The sequence below is a fragment of the Hypanus sabinus genome, chromosome 2 (genome assembly GCF_030144855.1).
Source record: "Hypanus sabinus isolate sHypSab1 chromosome 2, sHypSab1.hap1, whole genome shotgun sequence".
Classification (NCBI taxonomy): domain Eukaryota; kingdom Metazoa; phylum Chordata; class Chondrichthyes; order Myliobatiformes; family Dasyatidae; genus Hypanus; species Hypanus sabinus.
Window position 1 is genome coordinate 686,225 of NC_082707.1, and position 21,873 is coordinate 708,097.

General features: G+C 41.3%; 1 protein-coding gene across 4 annotated transcripts in view; it reads left to right on the top strand.

Moving 5' to 3' along the window:
* The window catches only part of masp1 (MBL associated serine protease 1), a 404,010-nt gene that overhangs the window by 324,481 nt on the left and 57,656 nt on the right, over positions 1–21,873 (top strand). For 3 of the 4 annotated variants that reach the window (XM_059990882.1, XM_059990887.1, XM_059990894.1), the window contains one exon: positions 17,643–17,710. The exons of the other annotated variant lie outside the window; for it this stretch is intronic. In XM_059990882.1, the coding sequence (XP_059846865.1) occupies positions 17,643–17,710 (68 nt within the window). The remainder of the gene's footprint in view (positions 1–17,642; positions 17,711–21,873) is intronic. 4 annotated transcript variants of the gene reach the window in all.

The window sequence follows — 21,873 nt, forward strand, 5'->3', positions numbered from 1 at the left end:
ATCCACTCTTCCTAGATCCTTTCACATTTCCAAAAAATTGGCCCTTCTCCAATTGAGAACCTCAACTCGAGGACCAGGCCTATCCTTATCCATAATTAATTTGAAACTAATGACATTATGGTCATTGGACCCAAAATGTTCGCCTGCACATACTTCTGTCACCTGACTTGTCTGGTTCCCTAAAAAGAGATCAAGTATTGCATCCTTTCTTGCAGGTACTTCTATATATTGATTTAGGAAACTTTCCTGAACACATTTGACAAACTCCAAGCCATCTAGCCCTTTCACAATACGGGAGTCCCAGTCAATATGTGAAAAGTTCAAATCCCCTATTATTACAACTTTCTGTTTCTTACATCAGTCTGGTACAGGTGTCCCCCCCCACTTTTACAAAGGTAGAGCATTCCTATGAAACCTTTCTTAACCAAAAAGGGGTAAAGCGAAGAACCATTAATTTATATGGGAAAAATTTTCGTAAAAGCAAAAATCCTCTTTGTAATGCGAAAACAGGTACTAATGTAGGTCTTTTGTAAAAGTGAAGTGGCGTAAAGCGAAGATTCGCAAAGTGGGGGACACCTGTACCTCTCTACAGATTTGCTCCTCCAATTCTCTCTGACTATTGGGCGGTCTATAATAGACAATAGACAATAGGTGCAGAAGTAGACCATTCGGCCTTTCGAGCCTGCACCGCCATTTTGAGATCATGGCTGATCATCTACTATCAATACCTGGTTCCTGCCTTGTCCCCATATCCCTTGATTCCCCTATCCATAAGATACCTATCTAGCTCCTTCTTGAAAGCAGCCAGAGAATTGGCCTCCACTGCCTTCCGAGGCAGTGCATTCCAGACCCCCACAACTCTCTGGGAGAAGAAGTTTTTCCTTAACTCTGTCCTAAAAGACCTACCCCTTATTCTCAAACCATGCCCTCTGGTACTGGACTCTCCCAGCATCTAGAACATATTTCCTGCCTCTATCTTGTCCAATCCCTTAATAATCTTATATGTTGCAATCAGATCCCCTCTCAATCTCCTTAATTCCAGCGTGTACAAGCCCAGTCTCTCTAACCTCTCTGCGTAAGACAGTCCTGCCATCCCAGGAATTAACCTTGTGAATCTACGCTGCACTTCTTCTACAACAAGGATGTCCTTCCTTAACCTTGGAGACCAAAACTGTACACAATACTCCAGGTGTGGTCTCACCAGGGCCTTGTACAAATGCAAGAGGATTTCCTTGCTCTTGTACTCAATTCCCTTTGTAATAAAGGCCAACACTCCATTAGCCTTCTTCACTGCCTGCTGCACTTGCTCATTCACCTTCAGTGACCAATGAACAAGGATTCCTAGGTCTCTTTGTATTTCTCCCTTACCTAACTCTACACCGTTCAGATAATAATCTGCCTTCCTGTTCTTACTCCCAAAGTGGATAACCTCACACTTACTCACATTAAACATCATCTGCCAAGTATCTGCCCACTCACCCAGCCTATCCAAGTCACCCTGAATTCTCCTAACATCCTCATCACATGTCACACTGCCACCCAGCTTAGTATCATCAGCAAACTTGCTGATGTTATTCTCAATGCCTTCATCTAAATCGTTGATGTAAATCATAAACAGCTGTGGTCCCAATACCAAGCCCTGTGGCACCCCACTAGTCACCACCTGCCATTCCGAGAAACACCCATTCACCGCTACCCTTTGCTTTCTATCTGCCAACCAGTTTTCTATCCATGTCAATGTCTTCCCCCCCAATGCCATGAGCTCTGATTTTACCCACCAATCTCCTATGTGGGACCTTATCAAATGCCTTCTGAAAATCGAGGTACACTACATCCACTGGATCTCTCTTGTCTAACTTCCTGGTTACATCCTCAAAAAACTCCAGTAGATTAGTCAAGCATGATTTACCCTTGGTAAATCCATGCTGGCTCGGCCCAATCCTATCACTGCTATCTAGATATGCCACTATTTCATCTTTAATAATGGGCTCTAGCGTCTTCCCCACTACTGATGTTAGGCTGACAGGTCGATAGTTCTCTATTTTCTCCCTCCCTCCTTTCTTAAAAAGTGGGATAACATTAGCTATTCTCCAATCCTCAGGAACTGATCCTGAATCTAAGGAACATTGGAAAATGATTACCAATGCATCCGCAATTTCCAGGGCCACCTCCTTTAGTACCCTAGGATGCAAACCATCTGGACCTGGGGATTTGTCAGCCTTCAGTCCCATCAGTCTACTCATCACCGTTTCCTTCCTAATGACAATCTGTTTCATTTCCTCTGTTACCCTATGTCCTTGGCCCATCCATACAACTGGGAGATTGCTTGTGTCTTCCTTAGTGAAGACAGATCTAAAGTACTTATTAAATTCTTCTGCCATTTCTCTGTTTCCCATAACAATTTCACCCAATTCATTTTTCAAGGGCCCAACATTGTTCTTAACTATCTTCTTTCTCTTCACATACCTAAAAAAGCTTTTGCTATCCTCCTTTATATTCCTGGCTAGCTTGCGTTCGTACCTCATTTTTTTCTCCCTGTATTGCCTTTTTAGTTAAGTTCTGTTGTTCCTTAAAAATTTCCCAATCATCTGTCCTCCCACTCACCTTAGCTCTGTCATACTTCCTTTTTTTAATGCTATGCAATCTCTGACTTCCTTTGCCAACCACTGTGACCCCTTTCCCCCCTTTGAATCCTTCCTTCTCCGGGGGATGAACTGATTTTGCACCTTGTGCATTATTCCCAAGAATACCTGCCATTGCTGTTCCACTGTCTTTTCTGCTAGGATATCCGTCCAGTTAACTTTGGCCAGCTCCTCCCTCATGGCTCCATAGTCTCCTTTGTTCAACTGCAACACTGACACCTCCGAGCTGCCCTTATCCTTCTCAAATTGCAGATAAAAACTTATCATATTATGATCACAACCTCCTAATGGCTCCTTTACTTCAAGATCGCTTATCAAATCCTGTTCATTACATAACACTAAATCCAGAATAGCCTTGTCCCTGGTTGGCTCTCGTACAAGCTGTTCCAAGAATGCATCCCTTAGGCACTCTACAAACTCCCTATCCTGGGGTCCAGCACCAACCTGATTCTCCCAGTTCACCTGCATGTTGAAATCCCCCATAACCTCTACAATATTACCTTTGCCACATGCCAATGTTAACTCCCTATTCAATTTGCACCCAATAGCCATGCTACTGTTTGGTGGCCTATAGACAACACCCATTAGGGTCCTTTTGCCCTTACTGTTCCTCAATTCTATCCACACAGACTCCACTTCTCCTGATCCTATGTCCCCCCTTGCAAAGGACTGAATCTCATTCCTCACCAACAGGGCCACCCCACCCCCTCTGCCCACATTTCTGTCCCTACGATAGCACGTATACCCTTGCACGTTCATTTCCCAGGTCTGATCTCCCTGCAGCCATGTCTCCGTTATCCCAGAAACATCATAGTCACCCATTTGCACCTGAGCTTCAAGCTCATCCGCCTTATTTCTGACACTTCGTGCATTCAGATATAGAATTTTTAGCCCATTAATACAACCCTATTAGTGTGGTCACACCTTTCCCATTCCTCAGCTCCACCCATATGGCCTCTGTAGACAAGCCCTCTGGGCTGTCCTGTCTATGCACAGCTGTGATATTTTCCCTGACTAGTAATTCCACTCCTCCCCCTTTCATCCCTCCCCCTCTATCACTTACCCTCTTGCTCTTCACATACTTGTAGAATGCCTTGTGACTTCCTTAATCCTGTCCGCCAAGGCCTTCTCATGGCCCCTTCTGGCTCTTCTAATTTCTTTATTAAGCCCTCTCCTGCTGGCCTTATAATCTTCTAGATCTCTATTATTACCTAGTTTTTTGAATCTTTCGTAAGCTCTTCTTTTCTTCTTGACTAGTTTTACAACAGCCTTTGTACACCACAGTTCTGTACCCTACCATCCTTTCCCAGTCTCATTGGAACATACCTCTGTAGAACTTCGTGCAAATATCTCCTGAACATTTGCCACATTTCTTCTGTACCTTTCCCTGAGAACATCTGTTCCCAATTTATACTTCCAAGTTCTTGCCTCATATTTCCCTTTACTCCAATTAAGCACTTTCCTAACTTGTCTGTTCCTATCCCACTCCAATTCTATGGTAAAGGAGATAAAATTGTGATCACTATCTCCAAAATGCTGTCCCACTGAGCGATCTGACACCTGACCAGGTTCATTTCCCAATACCAGATCAAGTACAGCCTCTCCTCTTGTAGGCTTATCTACATATTGTGTCAAGAAACCTTCTTGAACACTCTGAGCAAACTGCACCCCATCTAAACACCTTGCTCTAGGGACTTGCCAATCAATATTTGGGAACTTAAAGTCTGCCAGCACGACAACCCTGTTATTAATACACCTTTCCAGAATCTGACTCCCTATCTTCTCCTTGATGTCCCTGTTACTATTGGATGGTCTATAAAAAACACCCAATAGAGTTATTGATCCCTTCTTGTTCCTAACTTCCACCCGCAGAGACTCCATAGACAATCCCTCCATGTCTTTCTCCTTTTCTGCAGACATGACACTATCTCTAATCATCTGAAACCCTTCCCCCTGCTCCAATCCCTCAGCCTCCACTCTATTCCTATACACACTGTCAGGTGGCACAGGCAGTAACCCCAAGATGACTATTTCTTCTTTAATGATAGTTTCAAGCATTTTCTAAACTACAGATGTTAAACTAATTGGCCTCTCCTTTTTACTCTCCTCCCATCCAGTAGGCACTACAGGAGCCTCTGCTCCCACACCAACAGGCACAGGAAGAGCTTCTTCCCTGAGGCTGTGACCCTGCTGAACCTCACATCACAGCACTAAGCAGTATTGCACCCATATTGTACAGTCTCAGTACTTTTATATTTGTGTGCTGTAGCACTTACTTTTTATTCGCAGTTATTTTGTAAATAAGGTTATCTCCTTGTTCTAAAAAGGTAGGGATAGTCGGAGTAATTACAGATCAGTGAGCCTTACGTCTGTGGTGGGAAAGCTGTTGGAAAAGATTCTTAGAGATAGGATCTGTTGGCATTTAGAGAATCATGGTCTGATCAGGAACAGTCAGCATGTCGTTGTGAAGGGCAGATTGTGTCTAACAAGCCTGACAGAGTTCTTTGAGGAGGTGACCAGACATATAGATGAGGGTACTGCAGTGGATGTGATCTACATGGATCTTAGTAAGGCATTTGACAACGTTCCACATGATAGGCTTATTCAGAAAGTCAGAAGGCATGGGATCCAGGGAAGTTTGGCCAGCTGGATTCAGAATTGGCTTCCCTGCAGAAAACAGAGGGTCGTGGTGGAAGGACTACATTCAGATTGGAGGGTTATGACTAGTGGTGTCCCACAAGGATTGGTTCTGGGACCCCTACTTTTCATGATTTTTATTATTGAGCTGGATGTGGGGGTAGCTGGCAAGTTTACAGATGGCACAAAGCTTGGTGGTGTTGTGGATAGTGTAAAGGATTGTCGAAGGTTGCAGAAAGACTTTGATAGGATGCAGAAGTGGGCTGAGAAGTGGCAGATGGAGTTCAACCTGGAGAAGTGGGAGGTGGTACACTTTGGAAGGACAAACTCCAAGGCAGAGTACAAAGTAGATGGCAGGATACTTCGTAATGTGAAGGAGCAGAGGGATCTGGGGATACATGCCCTGAGATCCTTGGAAGTTGCCTCACAGGTAGATAGGGTAGTTAAGAAAGCTTATGGGGTGTTGGCTTTCATAAGTCGAGGGATAGAGTTTAAGAATCGCGATGTAATGATTCATAGAAATATAGAAAATAGGTGCAGCCGTAGGCCATTTGGCCCTCCAAGCCTGCACCACCATTCAGTATGATCATGGCTGATCATCCAACTCAGAACCCTGTACCTGCTTTCTCTCCATACCCCCAATCCCTTTAGCCACAAGGGCCATACGTAACTTCCTCTTAAATATAGCCAATGAACTGGCCTCAACTGTTTCCTGTGGCAGAGAATTCCACAGATTCACCACTCTCTGTGTGAAGAAGTTTTTCCTCATCTCAGTCCTAAAAGGCTTTCCCTTTATCCTAAAACTGTGACCCCTCGTTCTGGACTTCCCCAACATCGGAAACAATCTTCCTGCATCTAGCCTGTCCAATCCCTTTAGAATTTTATATGTTTTAATAAGATCCCCCCTCAATCTTCTAAATTCCAGCGAGTATAAGCCTAGTCAATCCAGTCTTTCTTCATATGAAAGTCCTGCCATCCCAGGAATCAATCTGGTGAACCTTCTTTGTTCTTCCTCTATGGCAAGAATGTCTTTCCTCAGATTAGGGGACCAAAACTGCTCACAATACTCTAGGTGCAGTCTCACTAAGGCCTTGTACAACTGCAGTAGAACCTCCCTGCTCCTGTACTTGAATCCTTTTGCTATGAATGCCAACATACCATTTGCCTTTTTCACCGCCTGCTGTACCTGCATGCCCACTTTCAATGACTGGTGTACAATGACACCCAGGTCTCATTGTACCTCCCCTTTTCCTAATCAGCCACCATTTAGATAATAATCTGTTTACCTCTTGCATCCAAAGTAGATAATCTCACATTTATCCTCATTAAATTGCATCTGCCATGAATTTGCCCACTCACCTAACCTATCCAAGTCATCCTGCATCCTCTTAGCATCCTCCTCACAGCTAACACCGCTGCCCAGCTTCGTGTCATCCGCAAACTTGGAGATGCTGCATTTAATTCCCTCTTCTAAATCATTCATATATATTGTAAACAACTGGGATCCGAGCACTGAGCCTTGCGGTACCCCACTAGTCACTGCCTGCCATTCTGAAAAGGTCCCATTTACTCCCACTCTTTGCTTCCTGTCTGCCAACCAATTCTCTATCTGCATCAATACCATACCCCCAATACCGTGTGCTTTAAGTTTGCACACTAATCTCCTGTGTGGGACCTTGTCAAAAGCCTTTTGAAAATCTAAATGTACCACATCCACTGGCTCTCCCCTATCCATTCTACTAGTTACATTTTCAAAAAATTCTTTTAGTTTCGTCAGACATGATTTTCCTTTCACAAATCCATGCTGACTTTGTCTGATGATTTCACCGCTTTCCAAATGTACTGTTATCACATCTTTGTTAACAGACTCTAGTATTTTCCCCACCACCGATGTCAGGCTAACCGGTCTATAATTCCCTGGTTTTTCTCTCCCACCTTTTTTAAAAAGTGGGGTTACATTAGCCACCCTCCAATCCTTAGGAACTAATCCAGAAACTAAGGAGTTTTGAAAAATTATCACTAATGTATCCACTATTTCTTGGGCTACTTTCTTAAGCACTCTGGGATGCAGACCATCTGGCCCTATATGCAGCTCTATAAAACTCCGGTTAGGCCACATTTGGAGTGCTGTGTCCAGTTCTGGTCACCTCACTATAGGAAGGATGTGGAAGCATAGGAAAGGGTACAGAGGAGATTTACCAGGATGCTGCTTGGTTTAGAGAGTATGCATTATGATCAGAGATTAAGGGAGCTAGGGCTTTACTCTTTGGAGAGAAGGAGGTTGAGAGGAGACATGATAGAGGTAAACAAGATATTAAGAGGAATAGATAGAGTGGAGAGCCAGCGCCTCTTCCCCAGGGCACCACTGCTCAGTACAAAAGGGCATGGCTTTAAGGTAAGGGGTGGGAAGTTCAAGGGGGATATTAGAGAAAGGTTTTTTACTCAGAGAGTGGTTGGTGTGTGGAATTCACTGCCTGAGCCAGTGGTGGAGGCAGATACACTAGTGAAATTTAAGAGACTACTAGACAGGTATATGGAGGAATTTAAGGTGGGGGGTTATATGGGAGGAAGGGTTTAAGGGTCAACACACCATTGTGGGGCAAAGGGCCTGTACTGTGCTGCAATATTCTATGTTCTATGTTTTATGTAAGGACATGTTTGGTACAGCTTTGTGGGCCGAAGGGCCTGTATTGTGCTGTAGGTTTTCTGTGCTTCTATGTTTCTAAATAACACTATTCTTTACATTTCTGCATTTCATCTGGCTTTGTATCTGTACTCAGCACAATGACAATAAAGTTCAATCTAATCTAATCTAATCTATACTTACTTACCTTTTGCCCACGTCCTTTTCTGAATAGTGGCATGACATTCACCTTCTTCCAATCAACCAGGACCTGCCTAGAGTCCGGAGAATTTTGGTAAAATATCACCAAAGCCTCTACTATAACTTAAGACCATAAAATTTCGGAGCAGAAGTAGGTGATTCGGCCCATTGAGTCTGCTCCGTGATTCAATCATGGGCTGATCCAATTCTTTCAGTCATCCCCAATCCCCTGCCTTCACTCCATACCCTTTGATGCCCTGGGCTAATCAGAAACCTATCTATCTTTGCCTTAAATACTCCCAATGACTTGGCCTCCACAGCCATTTGTGGTAACAAATTCCACAGATTTACCATCCTCTGACTATAGTAATTTCTCCGCATCTCTGTTCTAAATGGACATCCGTGAACACTGAAGTTGTGCCCTCTTCTCCTCAAATGCCCTACCATGGGAACAACTTTGCCATATCTAATCTGTTCAGGTCTTTTAACATTCTGAATTTTTCTATGAGATCCCCCCCCCCTCCCATTCTCCTGAACTCCAGGGGATACAGCCTAAGAGCTGCCAGACATTGCTCATATGGTAACCCTTTCATTCCTGGAGTCATTCTTGTGAATCTTCTCCAAACCCTTTCTAATGTCAGTACATCCTTTCTAAAGTAAGGAGCCCAAAACTACACAAGTGCCTTATCGAGCATCAACATCACATCCCTGCTCTTGTATTCTATACCTCTACAAATGAATGCCAACATTGCATTCGCCTTCTTTACCACTAACTCAACTTGGAGGTTTTGAATTCTCTCCCCATCTAAATAATAGTCTGCCCATTTATTTCTTCCACCAAGGTGCGTGACCATACACTTTCCAACATTGTATTTCATTTGCCACTTCTTTGCCCATTCCCCTGAACTATCCAAGTCTCCCTGCAGGCTCTGTTTCCACAGCACTATCCACTCCTCCACCTACCTTTGTATCATTGGCAAATTTCGCCACAAATCCATCAATACCATAGTCCAAATCATTGCAATACGTTGTAAAAAGCAGCAGTCCCAACACCAAACCCTGTGGAACTCCACTGGTAACTGGCAGCCAGCCAGAGGTGGATCACTTTATTCCCACTCTCTGTTTTCTGCCTATCAGCCAATGCTCCACCCATGCTAGCCACTTCCCTGTAATTCTATGGGCTCTTATCTTGCTAAGCAGCCTCATGTGTGACACCTTATTAAAGGCCTTATGAAAATCCAAGTTTACCATGTCTACTGCATCTCCATTGTCTACCCTGCTTGTAATTTCCTCAAAGAATTGTAGTACATTTGTTAGGCAGATTTATAGTTTCCTTTCTGCTGACTCCCACCCTTCTTAAATAGCGGAGTAACATTTGCAATTTTACTGTCATCTGGTACAATGCTAGAATCTATAATTCTTGAAAAATCATCATTAGTGCCTGTGCAAACATACATATAAAACAGGTTAGCAATGATATATACAGAAGTGTGGAAATAGGAATCAAAACCAAGCTCTATCGAAGTCTAGGGGTAAATGAATAGTCTTAAGATGATGCAGAGTTCAGTTCAGTTCAGTTTAGTTTAAGTCGAGGTGGTTGCTGTTGTACTGTTGGAGAGAGAGAGAGAGAGAGCGAGAGGTGATGCAGTTGCAGGCAAACCTTCAGTTGTCTTCTTGTCCAGTTGTGGTCACCGACTGTGACCGCTCCGTACCAGGCCAGACCGTTTTTCAGTGGTGAGCCTGTCACCCTGGCATGGGTGGACACACACACAAGCCCCCACTGGTCTGCCTTCACACACTGTGAGCATCTGATCGATTTCCCCCAAATCGATCCTCCAAACCCCCACATTCGCGTGCGTGCACAATGCTCTTCCAGTGTCCCGTAGCGTGTCTGCTTGTGCCTCAGCAGACTTGCTTTTTATCTCCCCTGACGGGGTACAAGCGATCCATCAACTGTCCATATCCATCACCTGGTCCCGCCTTGCTGTCTCAGCAGGAAGCTACACAAGCAGGCAAAGTGAGTGTCCTTGGAGCAAAGTAAACAATTATCGAAGAAGCCATAATACTAAATCATTCTCTGTCTCTCACTCATTATCAGCATCTGCAGCAGGATGCCTCCCCCCTCTTCTTCTGTCTCTCTCATTAGCAGCATAGTTCACAGGGGGGTCAACTCTGGACCCCATCTCCACCTGGTTTGCTCATCACACATCACACTGTCTTCTTTAAATAAGCCCAAAAAAGAATTAATACCTTTATTTTTCCAAAGTAAAAAAATTGGATCACTCCAGGAAGGTTTAAAAAAGTAATTACGATAAATTATACTACAAAGTTTAAATTTTTTAAGATTAAAAAAATTGCGGAACTGGAGCCAAATTTGTAAAGAGTGCTTAACCACGGGATATAGGTTTAAATTAGCAGCTTTAGCTAATTGTATAGGTAGAGCAACTCCTAATAACGAGGTTAAATAAAACTGTTTCACAGCTATCAGTTCCAGGTCTACCCAAATTGGCCGATCATTCCTATCACCCCAATATAACCAAAAGGACATATATTGCAAATTAACAGCCCAATAATACATTCTTGAGTTAAGCAAAGTGAGACCTGCATCATTTTTCAACTTTTGAAAATGATATTTACTAATTCTTGGTCTCTTATTATCCCAAATAAAAGATAGAATAATAGAATCAATCTGATCAAAAAATCTTCTGAGTCAGAAAAACAGGAATATTCTGAAATAAATATAAACATTTTGGTAAAGTCATCATTTTAACTACATGAATATGACCAACAAGTGAAAATGTAAGTAGGCTCCATCTACTAAATGAGTACTTCATAGAGTCCACTAAAGGAGGAAAATTGGCTTTATAAAGATCCATACTTTTTAGTAATTATGACTCTTAAATACCTAAAAGAATCTGTAACTTTAAAAGGAATATTATCATATATAGAGGCAGATTAATTTAAAGGAAGTAATTCACTTTTACTAAAATTTATTTTATTTTATATCCTGAAAAATCTCTGAATTTGTCAAATAATTTTAGCAAAGCAGGAATAGATTCTTCAGGCTTAGATATATATACTGATAAATCATCAGTGTAAAGAGAGATTTTGTGCATGGTTTCATTCACAAAAATCCCATGAATGTTTTTGGCTTCACTAAGAGCAATAGCAAGCGGTTCTAATATTAAGTTAAATAACAAAGGACTTAATGGACAACCTTGTCTTGTTCTCTGTGACAGTTGAAAAAAAGGAGACCTACAGTTATTAGTGACAACAGTACCAATAGGAGCTTTATATATCATTTTATTCCAATTATTAAAATTAATACCAAAACCGAATTTTTATAAAACATTAAATAAATATTTCCATTCAGCTTGATCAAATGCTTTTTCAGCATCCAAAGGTACAAGGCCTTGTGGAGTTTTAGAAGAGGGTGAATATATAATGTTAAATAGTCTCCGAACATTTGAAAAAGAATAATAACCCTTTATAAAGCCTGTTTGATTTTTTTTTAAATGATTTTACCCAAAATACTCTCCAACTGATTGGCCATTATCTTTGAGAGCATCTTAGTATCAATATTCAATAATGAAATATGTATGTATGAGGCACAATCAGTAGGATCTTTATCCTTTTTGAAAATTAAAGAAATAGAAGCCTCATAAAAAGTAGAAGGTAAATCGTGTTTCACAAAAGAATCTTTAAACATCTCCAACATATATGGAGAAAGCAATTTTCCAAATTTTTAATAAAATTCTACAGGATAACCATCAAGTCCCGGGGCCTTACCAGATTGCATTGAAAAAATATCTTTGTGAATTTCGAATTCAGTAATTTGGGCATCAAGAGTTTTTTGATCCTCAGCAGAAATTTTAGGGAAAGCAATCTTTCGTAAAAAAGCATTCACTTCAGAATAATCTACTGGACATTGAGATTTATAAAGTTCAGTATAAAAATCTTGAAAAATCTTATTAATTTCTTCATATTCCCGAGCCAGGGTACCATCCTGTCTACAAATTTTCAAAATTTGCCTTTTGGCTTCAGCCGATTTTAATTGAAACGCAAGTAGTTTATTATTTTTATTTCCAAACATATAAAATTGGCTCTTTAACTTAAGTAGATGACCTTCAATTGAATAAGTTAATAATAGGTTATATTGTGATTGAAGTTCCACCCTTTTTTAAAATAAGTCAATATTAGGGGAAGTCGCATAGATATTATCCAAATCTTTAATTTGTTTTGAAATTTTATCTAATTCTGCTTTAGTCTATTTTTTAAGTTCAGCTGAATAAGAAATAATCTGACCACGTAAAAATGCTGTGAATGTATCCCATATAATTAATTTGGACATACCTCCTATATCATTAAAAAGAAAAAATTCTTATCTGGCTTTCAATAAAACTGATAAAATCAGAGTTTTGCAATAAAGTCTGAGACATGCGCCATCGTGGACGGGCAAAGATGAAAATCAAATTCAAAGGACAAACTCAAAGGCACATGATCAAAGAAGCCAAAGAAAACCCCCTTACCGAGTTCTCCTCCAAGTCCAACCATGAAGGACAATCGTGATTATCTACACCATAAATCCAAAAGCTAATATAATGAATATTAATTGCCCAATAATAAAATCTAAAGTTTGGTAATGCCAATCCTCCATCTTTTTCTGATTTTTGCAATAAAATTTTACTCAGTCTAGAACTCTTATTATTCCAGATATATGACAGGATCATAGAATCTATTCTATCAAAGAATGTTTTTGGGACAAAGGATGGAACAGCTTGAAAAGTATATAGAAATTTCGGTAAAATTACCATTTTTATAGCGTTTATTCGACCAATTAATGACATCGTCATAGACGACCATTTTGAAAGCATTTGTTTTGTATATTCAATTAGAGGAAGAAAATTATATATAATTCTTTAAAATTTTTAGTAATTTTAATACCAAGGTAGGTAAAAATAATTTTTAGCAATATTAAAAGGTACTTGATCATAATAATCAGAATAATTATTAATAGGAAATAATTCACTTTAATGTAAATTTATTTTATATCCAGAGAATTCAGTAAATATGGATATCATAGAGGGAATCGATTTCCTAGGGTCTGAAATATAAGCTAATAAATCATATGCGTATAACAAAACCTTATGTAATTTATCCCCTCTCTTAATACCCTGAACAGAGTTAGAATCCCTAAGAGCAATTGCAAGTGGTTCTAAAACCAAATTAAATAATAAAGGTCTAAGAGGGCAACCCTGACGAGTTCCTCTATATAATCTAAAATGAGATTTTTGATTGTTAGTTATAACCGCAGCCATCAGGGCATGATAAATCAGTTTGATCCAGGAAATAAATCACGGACCAAAGTCAAACCTCTCAAAAACCTGAAACAAATAGGCCATTCCATAATGTCAAAAGCTTTCTCTGCATCGAGAGAAACAATACATTCAAATTCTTTGACTGAGGGAGAATAAATAATATTTAACAATCTTTGAATATTAAAATGTTAATACCTATTTTTAATAAATCCAATTTGATCATTTGAGATAACAGTAGGCAAAAAATTCTCAAGTCTATAGGCTAAAATCAGAGAGAATTTTAAAATCCACATTCAATAATGAAATTGGTCTATAGGAGGCACATTCAGATAGATCTTTTCATTTTTTAGGAATCAATGAAATTGATGCCTCATAAAAAGTTTTCGGAAGGTTCCCAGAGGATATAGAATCAGTGAAAGTTTGGCAAAGATGTGATGCAAGCATTTCATTAAAGGTCTTATAAAATTCCACTGTATATCCATCTGGTCCTGGAGCTTCCCTAATTGCAAAGAGGATATAGCCTTAGCTATTTCCTCTTGTTTAATAGATGCATCTAGTGTATTAATATCTTGAATAGAAATTTTAGGTATATTTAATTTTAGCAAATGCATAGAGTTACTGAATGTAAAACAGAATCAGACGACATAGAGTGACAAAAGTGAACTGTCATGCCTGGAACTGCACAGTATAACTGAAGCAGATCATAAAATAATCCGGATCACAATGGATACGTCTGGTGTAATACTGAAAATGAAGCTGGATATGGGGTCAGCTTTGTCCAGAGGCTGACTACAATAAACTGTTTTCTAAGATACCATTAGAGAAGACTTCAGTGATGATAAAGACTTACACAAGTGAAAAGGTGTCTCCCAAAGGCAAACAGAAAGTAAATATGGCATATGAAAGACAAACACAACAGTTAGAGTTTTATGTTATGAAAAGTGGAGGGCCAGCACTTTTCAGTCATGAGTGGTTGAGAAAAATCAAACTAGACTAGCACTGAATCAAAGTATTCAGTGTGGCATCAACAGGTAACAGCCGCCCAGATAGTAGCACTGTCTGACCATCAGACTGGTGTGCGATACATCCCCTTATGGCATTGGATCCATTTTGTCAAACATTCTAAAAGATGGATATGAATGCCTAATCGTGTTCACTTCCAGATCACTGATGAAATCGGAACACAACTACGTACAGATCGAACAAGAGACCCTTAGTCTAATATGACAAATAAAGAAGTTTCACCACTACCTCTATGGACTAAAGATTATGCTACTGACAGATCACCTGCTCCTTGTGTCCATTTTCAATCCCAGGAAGGGAATTCCAGTGTTGGCTGCTACCCAGTTACAACATTGGGCATTATTGGCAACTGAAGAAGAAAAGTCTTCATAACGTGACCCAGCAGAAGTGTTCTACACAGCATTGGTGGACCAGTTATCAGTAACAATTTCTGAAATACAAAAGGAAACAGAAGTCTATGAAATCGCCATGCAAAGACGGCCAGCTCATGGTAACCCTATGTTCCCAAAGTTCTCAGCGAAATGTGACCAACTGTTGGTATGTCAAAGAACACTAATATGTTGATCTCATGTTGGGGTTCCCTCTAAACTGCACACCAGAGTTTTAGAAAATCTGCATAAGGGTTACCTGGGGACTGTCAAGGTGAAGAATCTTGCCCAGAGCTATGTATGGTGGCCAGGAATGGATAAACAGTGTGAAGTCTTGGCAAAAAACTGCTTGGGGTGCCTAAAAGTTCAAAATGCACCCCCACAGACACTATTGCCCCTGTGGGAGTGGCGATCTTCATCGTGGAAAAGAGTACATACTGATTTTGCTGGGCCATTCATGGACTCCATGTTTCTGATTGCTGTGGGTGCTCATTTGACATGGCCAGAGATCATCCTAATGATGTCAACTACCTCAGCAATGGACTGAGGGCTATCTTCATCAGAAATGGCTTACCACAACAAACTGTGAGTGACATGTCAGAGGAATTCTGATTGTCCATGAAGAAAAATGGCATCAGACATTTAAAGTCAGCTCCTTACCACCAAGCAATGAATGGGTTAGCTGAAATCCTTTTTTTTAAGGATTATATAGGTTGGCACAACATGGAGGGCTGAAGGGCCTGTACTGTGCTGTAATGTTCTATGATTCTGTGGTTTATCCAAACCTTCAAGAAGTCCCTTAAAACTATGGACAAGGAGGACATTTCTGTACAGCACAAGGTGAACAACTTCATTTTTGTGTATTGGAACTTCGTTCATATGACAATAAATCAAACACCTGCAATGCTGTTCATGAGCAGGAACCTGAGATCTCACATAGACGACCTGAAACCAGATCTATGGACGGAAGTACGGAACAAACAGTTCAGCCAGTTGCCAAGTGAAGCAGCAAGGAGCTTCGAGATTAGACAGGAAATCTTAGCGCGTGATTGCCGAGAAGACAAGTAGACATCCAGTAGGATAGCTACAAGAACTGGGCCACTGATGTACACAGTGGATGTTGGAGATCAGACATGGAGATGTCATGTGGACGATTTACTGGACATTCAACTGAAGAGCAGACCCAAGTCGATTGCATCCAGCAAGATGGACATATTACAGGCTTACCTCTCAGTGATGATCATGTCATTGACAGCAATACAACACCGGAAACTGAGAACACTGTCTTAGACAAGACACCTGTCAAAACTAATGTCGCTCCACAGGCCCAGAGGTGCTATCTTGAAAGAAACAGAATGCTGCCCAAAAGACTGAACCTTTAAAACTGTGACATTGTTATGGACTGTTATTGTGAAAGCATGTTTATTTGGACATGAGTTGTGAAAGGGAAATCGAATGTTTTGTACATATACAGTATTATGGTGCATTGATCTAAAGGGGGAGGAAGTGTAATCTGTGGATCTATTTCTTTTAGAGCAATGACCCTCTCTTAGCACTACATATTGATCTGTTGTCTGCATATGTGTATTGTTCACTCTCTTTGCAATGTGAATAACCAGTTAAACCCATCTCCCACATGCATGGTGCGAGCAGAATCATCTGAAGCTTAATGTGAAAAAGACTAAGGAGCTGGTGGTGGACATGAGGAGGGCTAAGGCACCTGTGACCCCTGTTTCCATCCAAGGGGTCAGTGTGGACATAGTGGAGGATTACAAATACCTGGGGATACGAATGGACAATAAACTGGACTGGTCAAAGAACACTGAGGCTGTCTACAAGAAGGGTCAGAGCCATCTCTATTTCCTGAGGAGACTGAGGTCCTTTACCATCTGCCGGACGATGCTGAGGATGTTCTACGAGTCTGTGGTGGCCAGTGCTATCATGTTTGCTGTTGCGTGCTGGGGCAGCAGGCTGAAGGTAGCAGACACCAACAGAATCAACAAACTCATTCGTAAGGCCAGTGATGTTGTGGGGGTGGAACTGGACTCTCTGACGGTGGTGTCTGAAAAGAGGATGCTGTCCAAGTTGCATGCTATCTTGGACAATGACTCCCACCACTCCATAATGTACTGGCTAGGCACAGGAGTACATTCAGCCAGAGACTCATTCCACCGAGATGTAACACTGAGCGTCATAGGAAGTCATTCCTGCCTGTGGCCATCAAACTTTACAACTCCTCCCTAGGAGTGTCAAACACCCTGAGCCAATTGGCTGGTCCTGGACTTATTTCCACTTGGCATGATTAACTTATTATTATTTAATTATTTATGGGTTTATATTGCTATATTTCTTCACTATTCTTGGTTGGTGCAGCTGTAATGAAACCCAATTTCCCCCGGGATCAATAAAGTATGTCTGTCTGTCTGACATGCTTTCATTTAATGCACAGACACAACAATCTGGTTTAATATTTTGCTTTCAAGAGCACCTTTTCTTTCATCGGAAAAATCATAAACACATGTTGAAGGACCTCAGCCCAAAAAGTTGACTGTTTATTTCTCTCCGGAGATGCTGCCTGACCTGCCAAGATTCTCCTGCATTTTGTATGTCTGTGGAAAAAGCTTTCTCCCCTAGCAAAGTAAAATAGTTCTGTCTCCAAGAATGTCCTGTACTCTTTCCTTCAGCAGGTGCACCCTGGTGAAGTGTAGCAGCGTCATATTCCTTCTCTGATGGGGGTTTGACTGTTGGTTCTCTGACCTCTCATACCAACTGCTCTTTCTTAGTCTGTTTGAGGTACTGAAATTTTGCATTATCTGGTTTTGTTTTGAAGGTGACATGGTGATAGTTAGTGGATGGGGCAAACAGTTCCTGCAATCGATTCCTGAGACACTGATGGAGGTATGTTTGTTATTGTCATGCTGCAGAACACATTTGTTCTTGTTAACAACATTGATGCACTATCAATCTATAGGATATATCATTCAGGGACTTGAACTAGATTATTATTTTTTTGTGTGACTGTATTTTAGTACTCTCCTATAAAGTCATAGTAAAGTCCAGCAGAGAAACAAGCCTTTCAGCCTATCTAGTCAGTGCTGATTCATTTAAACGGCCTATTCCCTTTGACCTGCACCAGGACCATAGCCCTCCATATCCCTACTATCCATGAACCTATCAAAACTTCTCGTAAGTGTTGAAATTGAGCTCCCATGCACCACTTGCGCTGGCAACTCGTTCCACACTCTCACAACCTTCTGAGTGAAGAAGTTTCCCCTCATTTTCTCCTTAAATTTTCACCTTTCACTCTCAACCCATGAGATTTGCTAAGGCTACTGGGGAGAGTTTAATGCGCGAGTTTAAACTAGAATTGTTGCGGGGTGGGAACAGAACTGAAGAGGCTGGGGAAGAGGCAGTTGGCTCACAAATAGAGAAAGCTTGGAAACAGTGTGGGAGGGAGGATAGAGAAGGGATGCGATCAGACCAACAGTTTGAGATGTGTCTGTTTTAACACAAGGAATATTGTGAACAAAGCAGATGACCTTAGAGCGTGGATCAGTACTTAGAGCTATGATGTGGTGGCCATCACAGAGACTTGGATGGCCCAGGGACAGGAATGGTTACTTCGTGCTGGGTTTTAGATGTTTCAGAAAGGACAGGGAGGGAGGCAAAAGAGGTGAGAGCATGGCACTGTTGCTTAGAGGTAGTGTCATAGCTGCAGAAAAGGGGGATGTCATGGAGGGATGGTCTATGGAGTCTCTGTGGGTGGAGGTTAGGAACAGGAAGGAGTCAGTAACCTTACTGGGTGTTTTTTATAGGCTGCGCAGTAGTAACAGGGATATCGAGGAGCAGATAGGGAAACAGATCTTGGAAATAACAGAGTTGTCGTGATGGGAGATTTTAATTTCCCGAATATCGATTGGCATCTCCCTAGAGCAAGGGGTTTAGATGGGGTGGAGTTTGTTATGTGTATTCAGAAAGGTTTCTTGACACAATATGTGGATAAGCCTACAAGAGAAGAGGCTATACTTGATCTGGTATTGGGAAATGAACCTGGTCAGGTGTCAGATCTGTCAGTGGGAGAGCATTTTGGAAATAGTGATCATAATTCTATCTCCTTTACAATAGCATTGGAGAGAGATAGGAACAGACATTAGAAAAACATTTAATTGGAGTAAGGGGAATTATGAGGCTATCAGGCAGGAAATTGGAAGCTTAAATTGGGAACAGATGTTGTCAGGGAAAAGTACGGAAGAAATGTGGCAAATGCTCAGGGGATATTTGTGTGGAGTTCTGCACAGGTACGTTCCAATGAGACAGGGAAGTTATGGTAGAGTACAGGAACCATGGTGTACAAAGTCTGTAATAAATCTAGTCAAGAAGAAAAGAAAAGTTTACAAAAGGTTCAGAGAGCCAGGTAATGTTAGAGATCTAGAAGGTTATAAGGCTAACAGGAAGGAGCTTAAAAAGGAAATTAGGAGAGCCAGAAGGGGCCATGAGAAGACCTTGGCAGGCAGGATTAAGGAAAACCCCAAGGCATTCTACAAATATGTGAAGAGGATAAGACATGAAAGAATAGGACCTGTCAAGTGTGAGAGTGGGAAAGTGTACTTAATGAATATTTTACTTCAGTATTCACTATGGAAAAGGATCCTGGTGATTGTAGTGATTACTTGCAATGGACTGAAAAGCTTGAGCATGAATTTATTTAGAAAAAGGATGTGTTGGAGCTTTTGGAAAGCATCAAGTTGGATAAGTCGCCAGGACTGGATGAGATGTACCCCAGACTACTGTGGGAGGCAAGGGAGGACATTGCTGAGCCTCTGGCGATGATCTTTGCATCATCCATGGGGACAGGAGAGGTGCCGGAGAATTGGAGGGATGTGGGTGTTGTTCCTTTATTCCAGAAAGGGAGTAGAGATAGCCCAGGAAATTATAGACCAATGAGTCTTACTTCAGTGGTTAGTAAGTTGATTGAGAAGATCCTAAGAGGGAGGATTTATGAACATTTGGAGAGGTATAATATGATTAGAATAGTCAGTATGGCCTTGTCAAGGGCAGATCATGCCTTATTAGCCTGATTGAATTTTTTTAGGATGTGAATAAACACATTGATGAAGGAAGAGCAGTAGGTGTAGTGTATATGGATTTCAGCAAGGCATTTGACAAGGTATCCCATGCAAGGCTTATTGAGAAAGTGAGGAGGCTGGGGATTCAAGGGGACATTGCTTTGTGGATCCAGGACTGGCTTTCCCACAGAAGGCAAAGTGTGGTTGTAGATGAGTCATATTCTGCATGGAGGTCAGTGACCAGTGGTGTGCCTCAGGGATCTGTTCTGGGACCCTTACTCTTCATGATTTTTATATATGACCTGGATGAGGAAGTGAAGGGATGGATTTGTAAGTTTGCGGATGACACAAAGGTTGGAAGTGTTGTTGATAGTGTGGAGGGCTGTCAGAGGTTACAACGGGACATTGATAGGATGCAAAACTGGGGTGAAAAGTGGCAGATGGAGTTCAACCCAGATAAGTGTGAAGTAGTTCATTTTGGTAGGTCAAATATGATGCCTGAATATAGTATTAATGGTAAGATTCTTGGCGGTGTGGAGGATCAGAGGGATCTTGGGGTCCGAGTCCATAGGACACTCAAAGCAGCTGTGCAGATTGACTTTGTGGTAAGAAGGCATACGGTGCATTGGCCTTCATCAAGTATGGGATTGGGTTTAAGAGCAAAGAGGTAATGTTGCAGCTATGTAGGACCCTGGTCAGACCCTGCTTGGAGTACTGTGCTCAATTCTGGTCGCCTCACTCCAGGAAGGATATGGAAACCGTAGAAAGGGAGCAGAGGAGATTTACAAGGATGTTGCCTAGATTGGGGAGTATGCCTTATGAAAATAGGTTGAGTGAACTCGGCCTTTTCTCCTTGGAGTGACGGAGGATGAGGTGTATAAGATGATGAGAGACATTGATTGTGTGGATAGTCAGAGGCTTTTTCCCAGGGCTGAAATGTTTGCCACAAGAGGATACAGGTTTAATGTGCTGGGGAATAAGTACAGAGGAGATGTCAGGGGTAAGTTTTTTACGCAGAATAGTGAGATCGTGGAATGGGCTGCCAACAATGGTTGTGGAGGTGGATACGATAGGATAAGTACATGGAGCTTAGAAAAATAGAGGGCTACGGGTAAGCCTAGTAATTTCTAAGGTAGGGACATGTAGGTTTTCTATGTTTCTACGTCTCTAGTAGTAGTCCCACCCAGCGTCAGTGTAAAAAGCTGCTTGCATTTACCTTGTCTATACCCCTGATAATTGTGTATATCTTTATCAAGTCTTCTGTCAGTCTTCTACATTCCAAGGAATCAAGTCATAACATGTTCAGTTTTTCCTTATACCTCAAGTCCTCCAAACCCGCCAACATCCTTGTAAGATTTCTCTGTACTCCTCCAACCTTATGTAAATCTTACAGAGCGACAGTATATATGCCTTGTATTGTGAGTCACTGTTGGTACTGTATTTTGCCCCTTGGCCCTGGAGTAACATTGTTTCATTTGGCTGTATTCATGGGTATTCATCTGTGGTTGAATGAGAATTGAACTTAACACTTGAAATCTAACCAGTAACTAACAAGTTCAAGATTTAGGAGTCTAAAGCAGAAAACTGCAACAATTATACATCCAATTTAAATACACTCAGTAAATCAGGCCTCCACTTCTGCCTGTGATGATGAATTCCACATATTCATCTCTCTGGCTAAAGAAATTCATCCTCATATCTGTTCAAAATGGGCATCCCTCTATTCTGAGGATGTCCCCTCTGGTACGAGACTCCCCCACCATCAGAAGCATCCTCTCCACATCCACTCTCTCTAGGTCTTTCGATTTTCAATAGGTTTCAAGTATATTACCCCTTAATTTTTTAAATTCCAGTGAGTATGGGCCCAGAGCCATCAAATACTTCTCATATGTTAACACTTTTATTCCTAGAATACTTCTCTGAGCCTCCTCTGGACCCTCTCTTTTTCAGCACATCTGTTTCTTAGAAAAGGGGCCAAAAATGGCTCACAATACT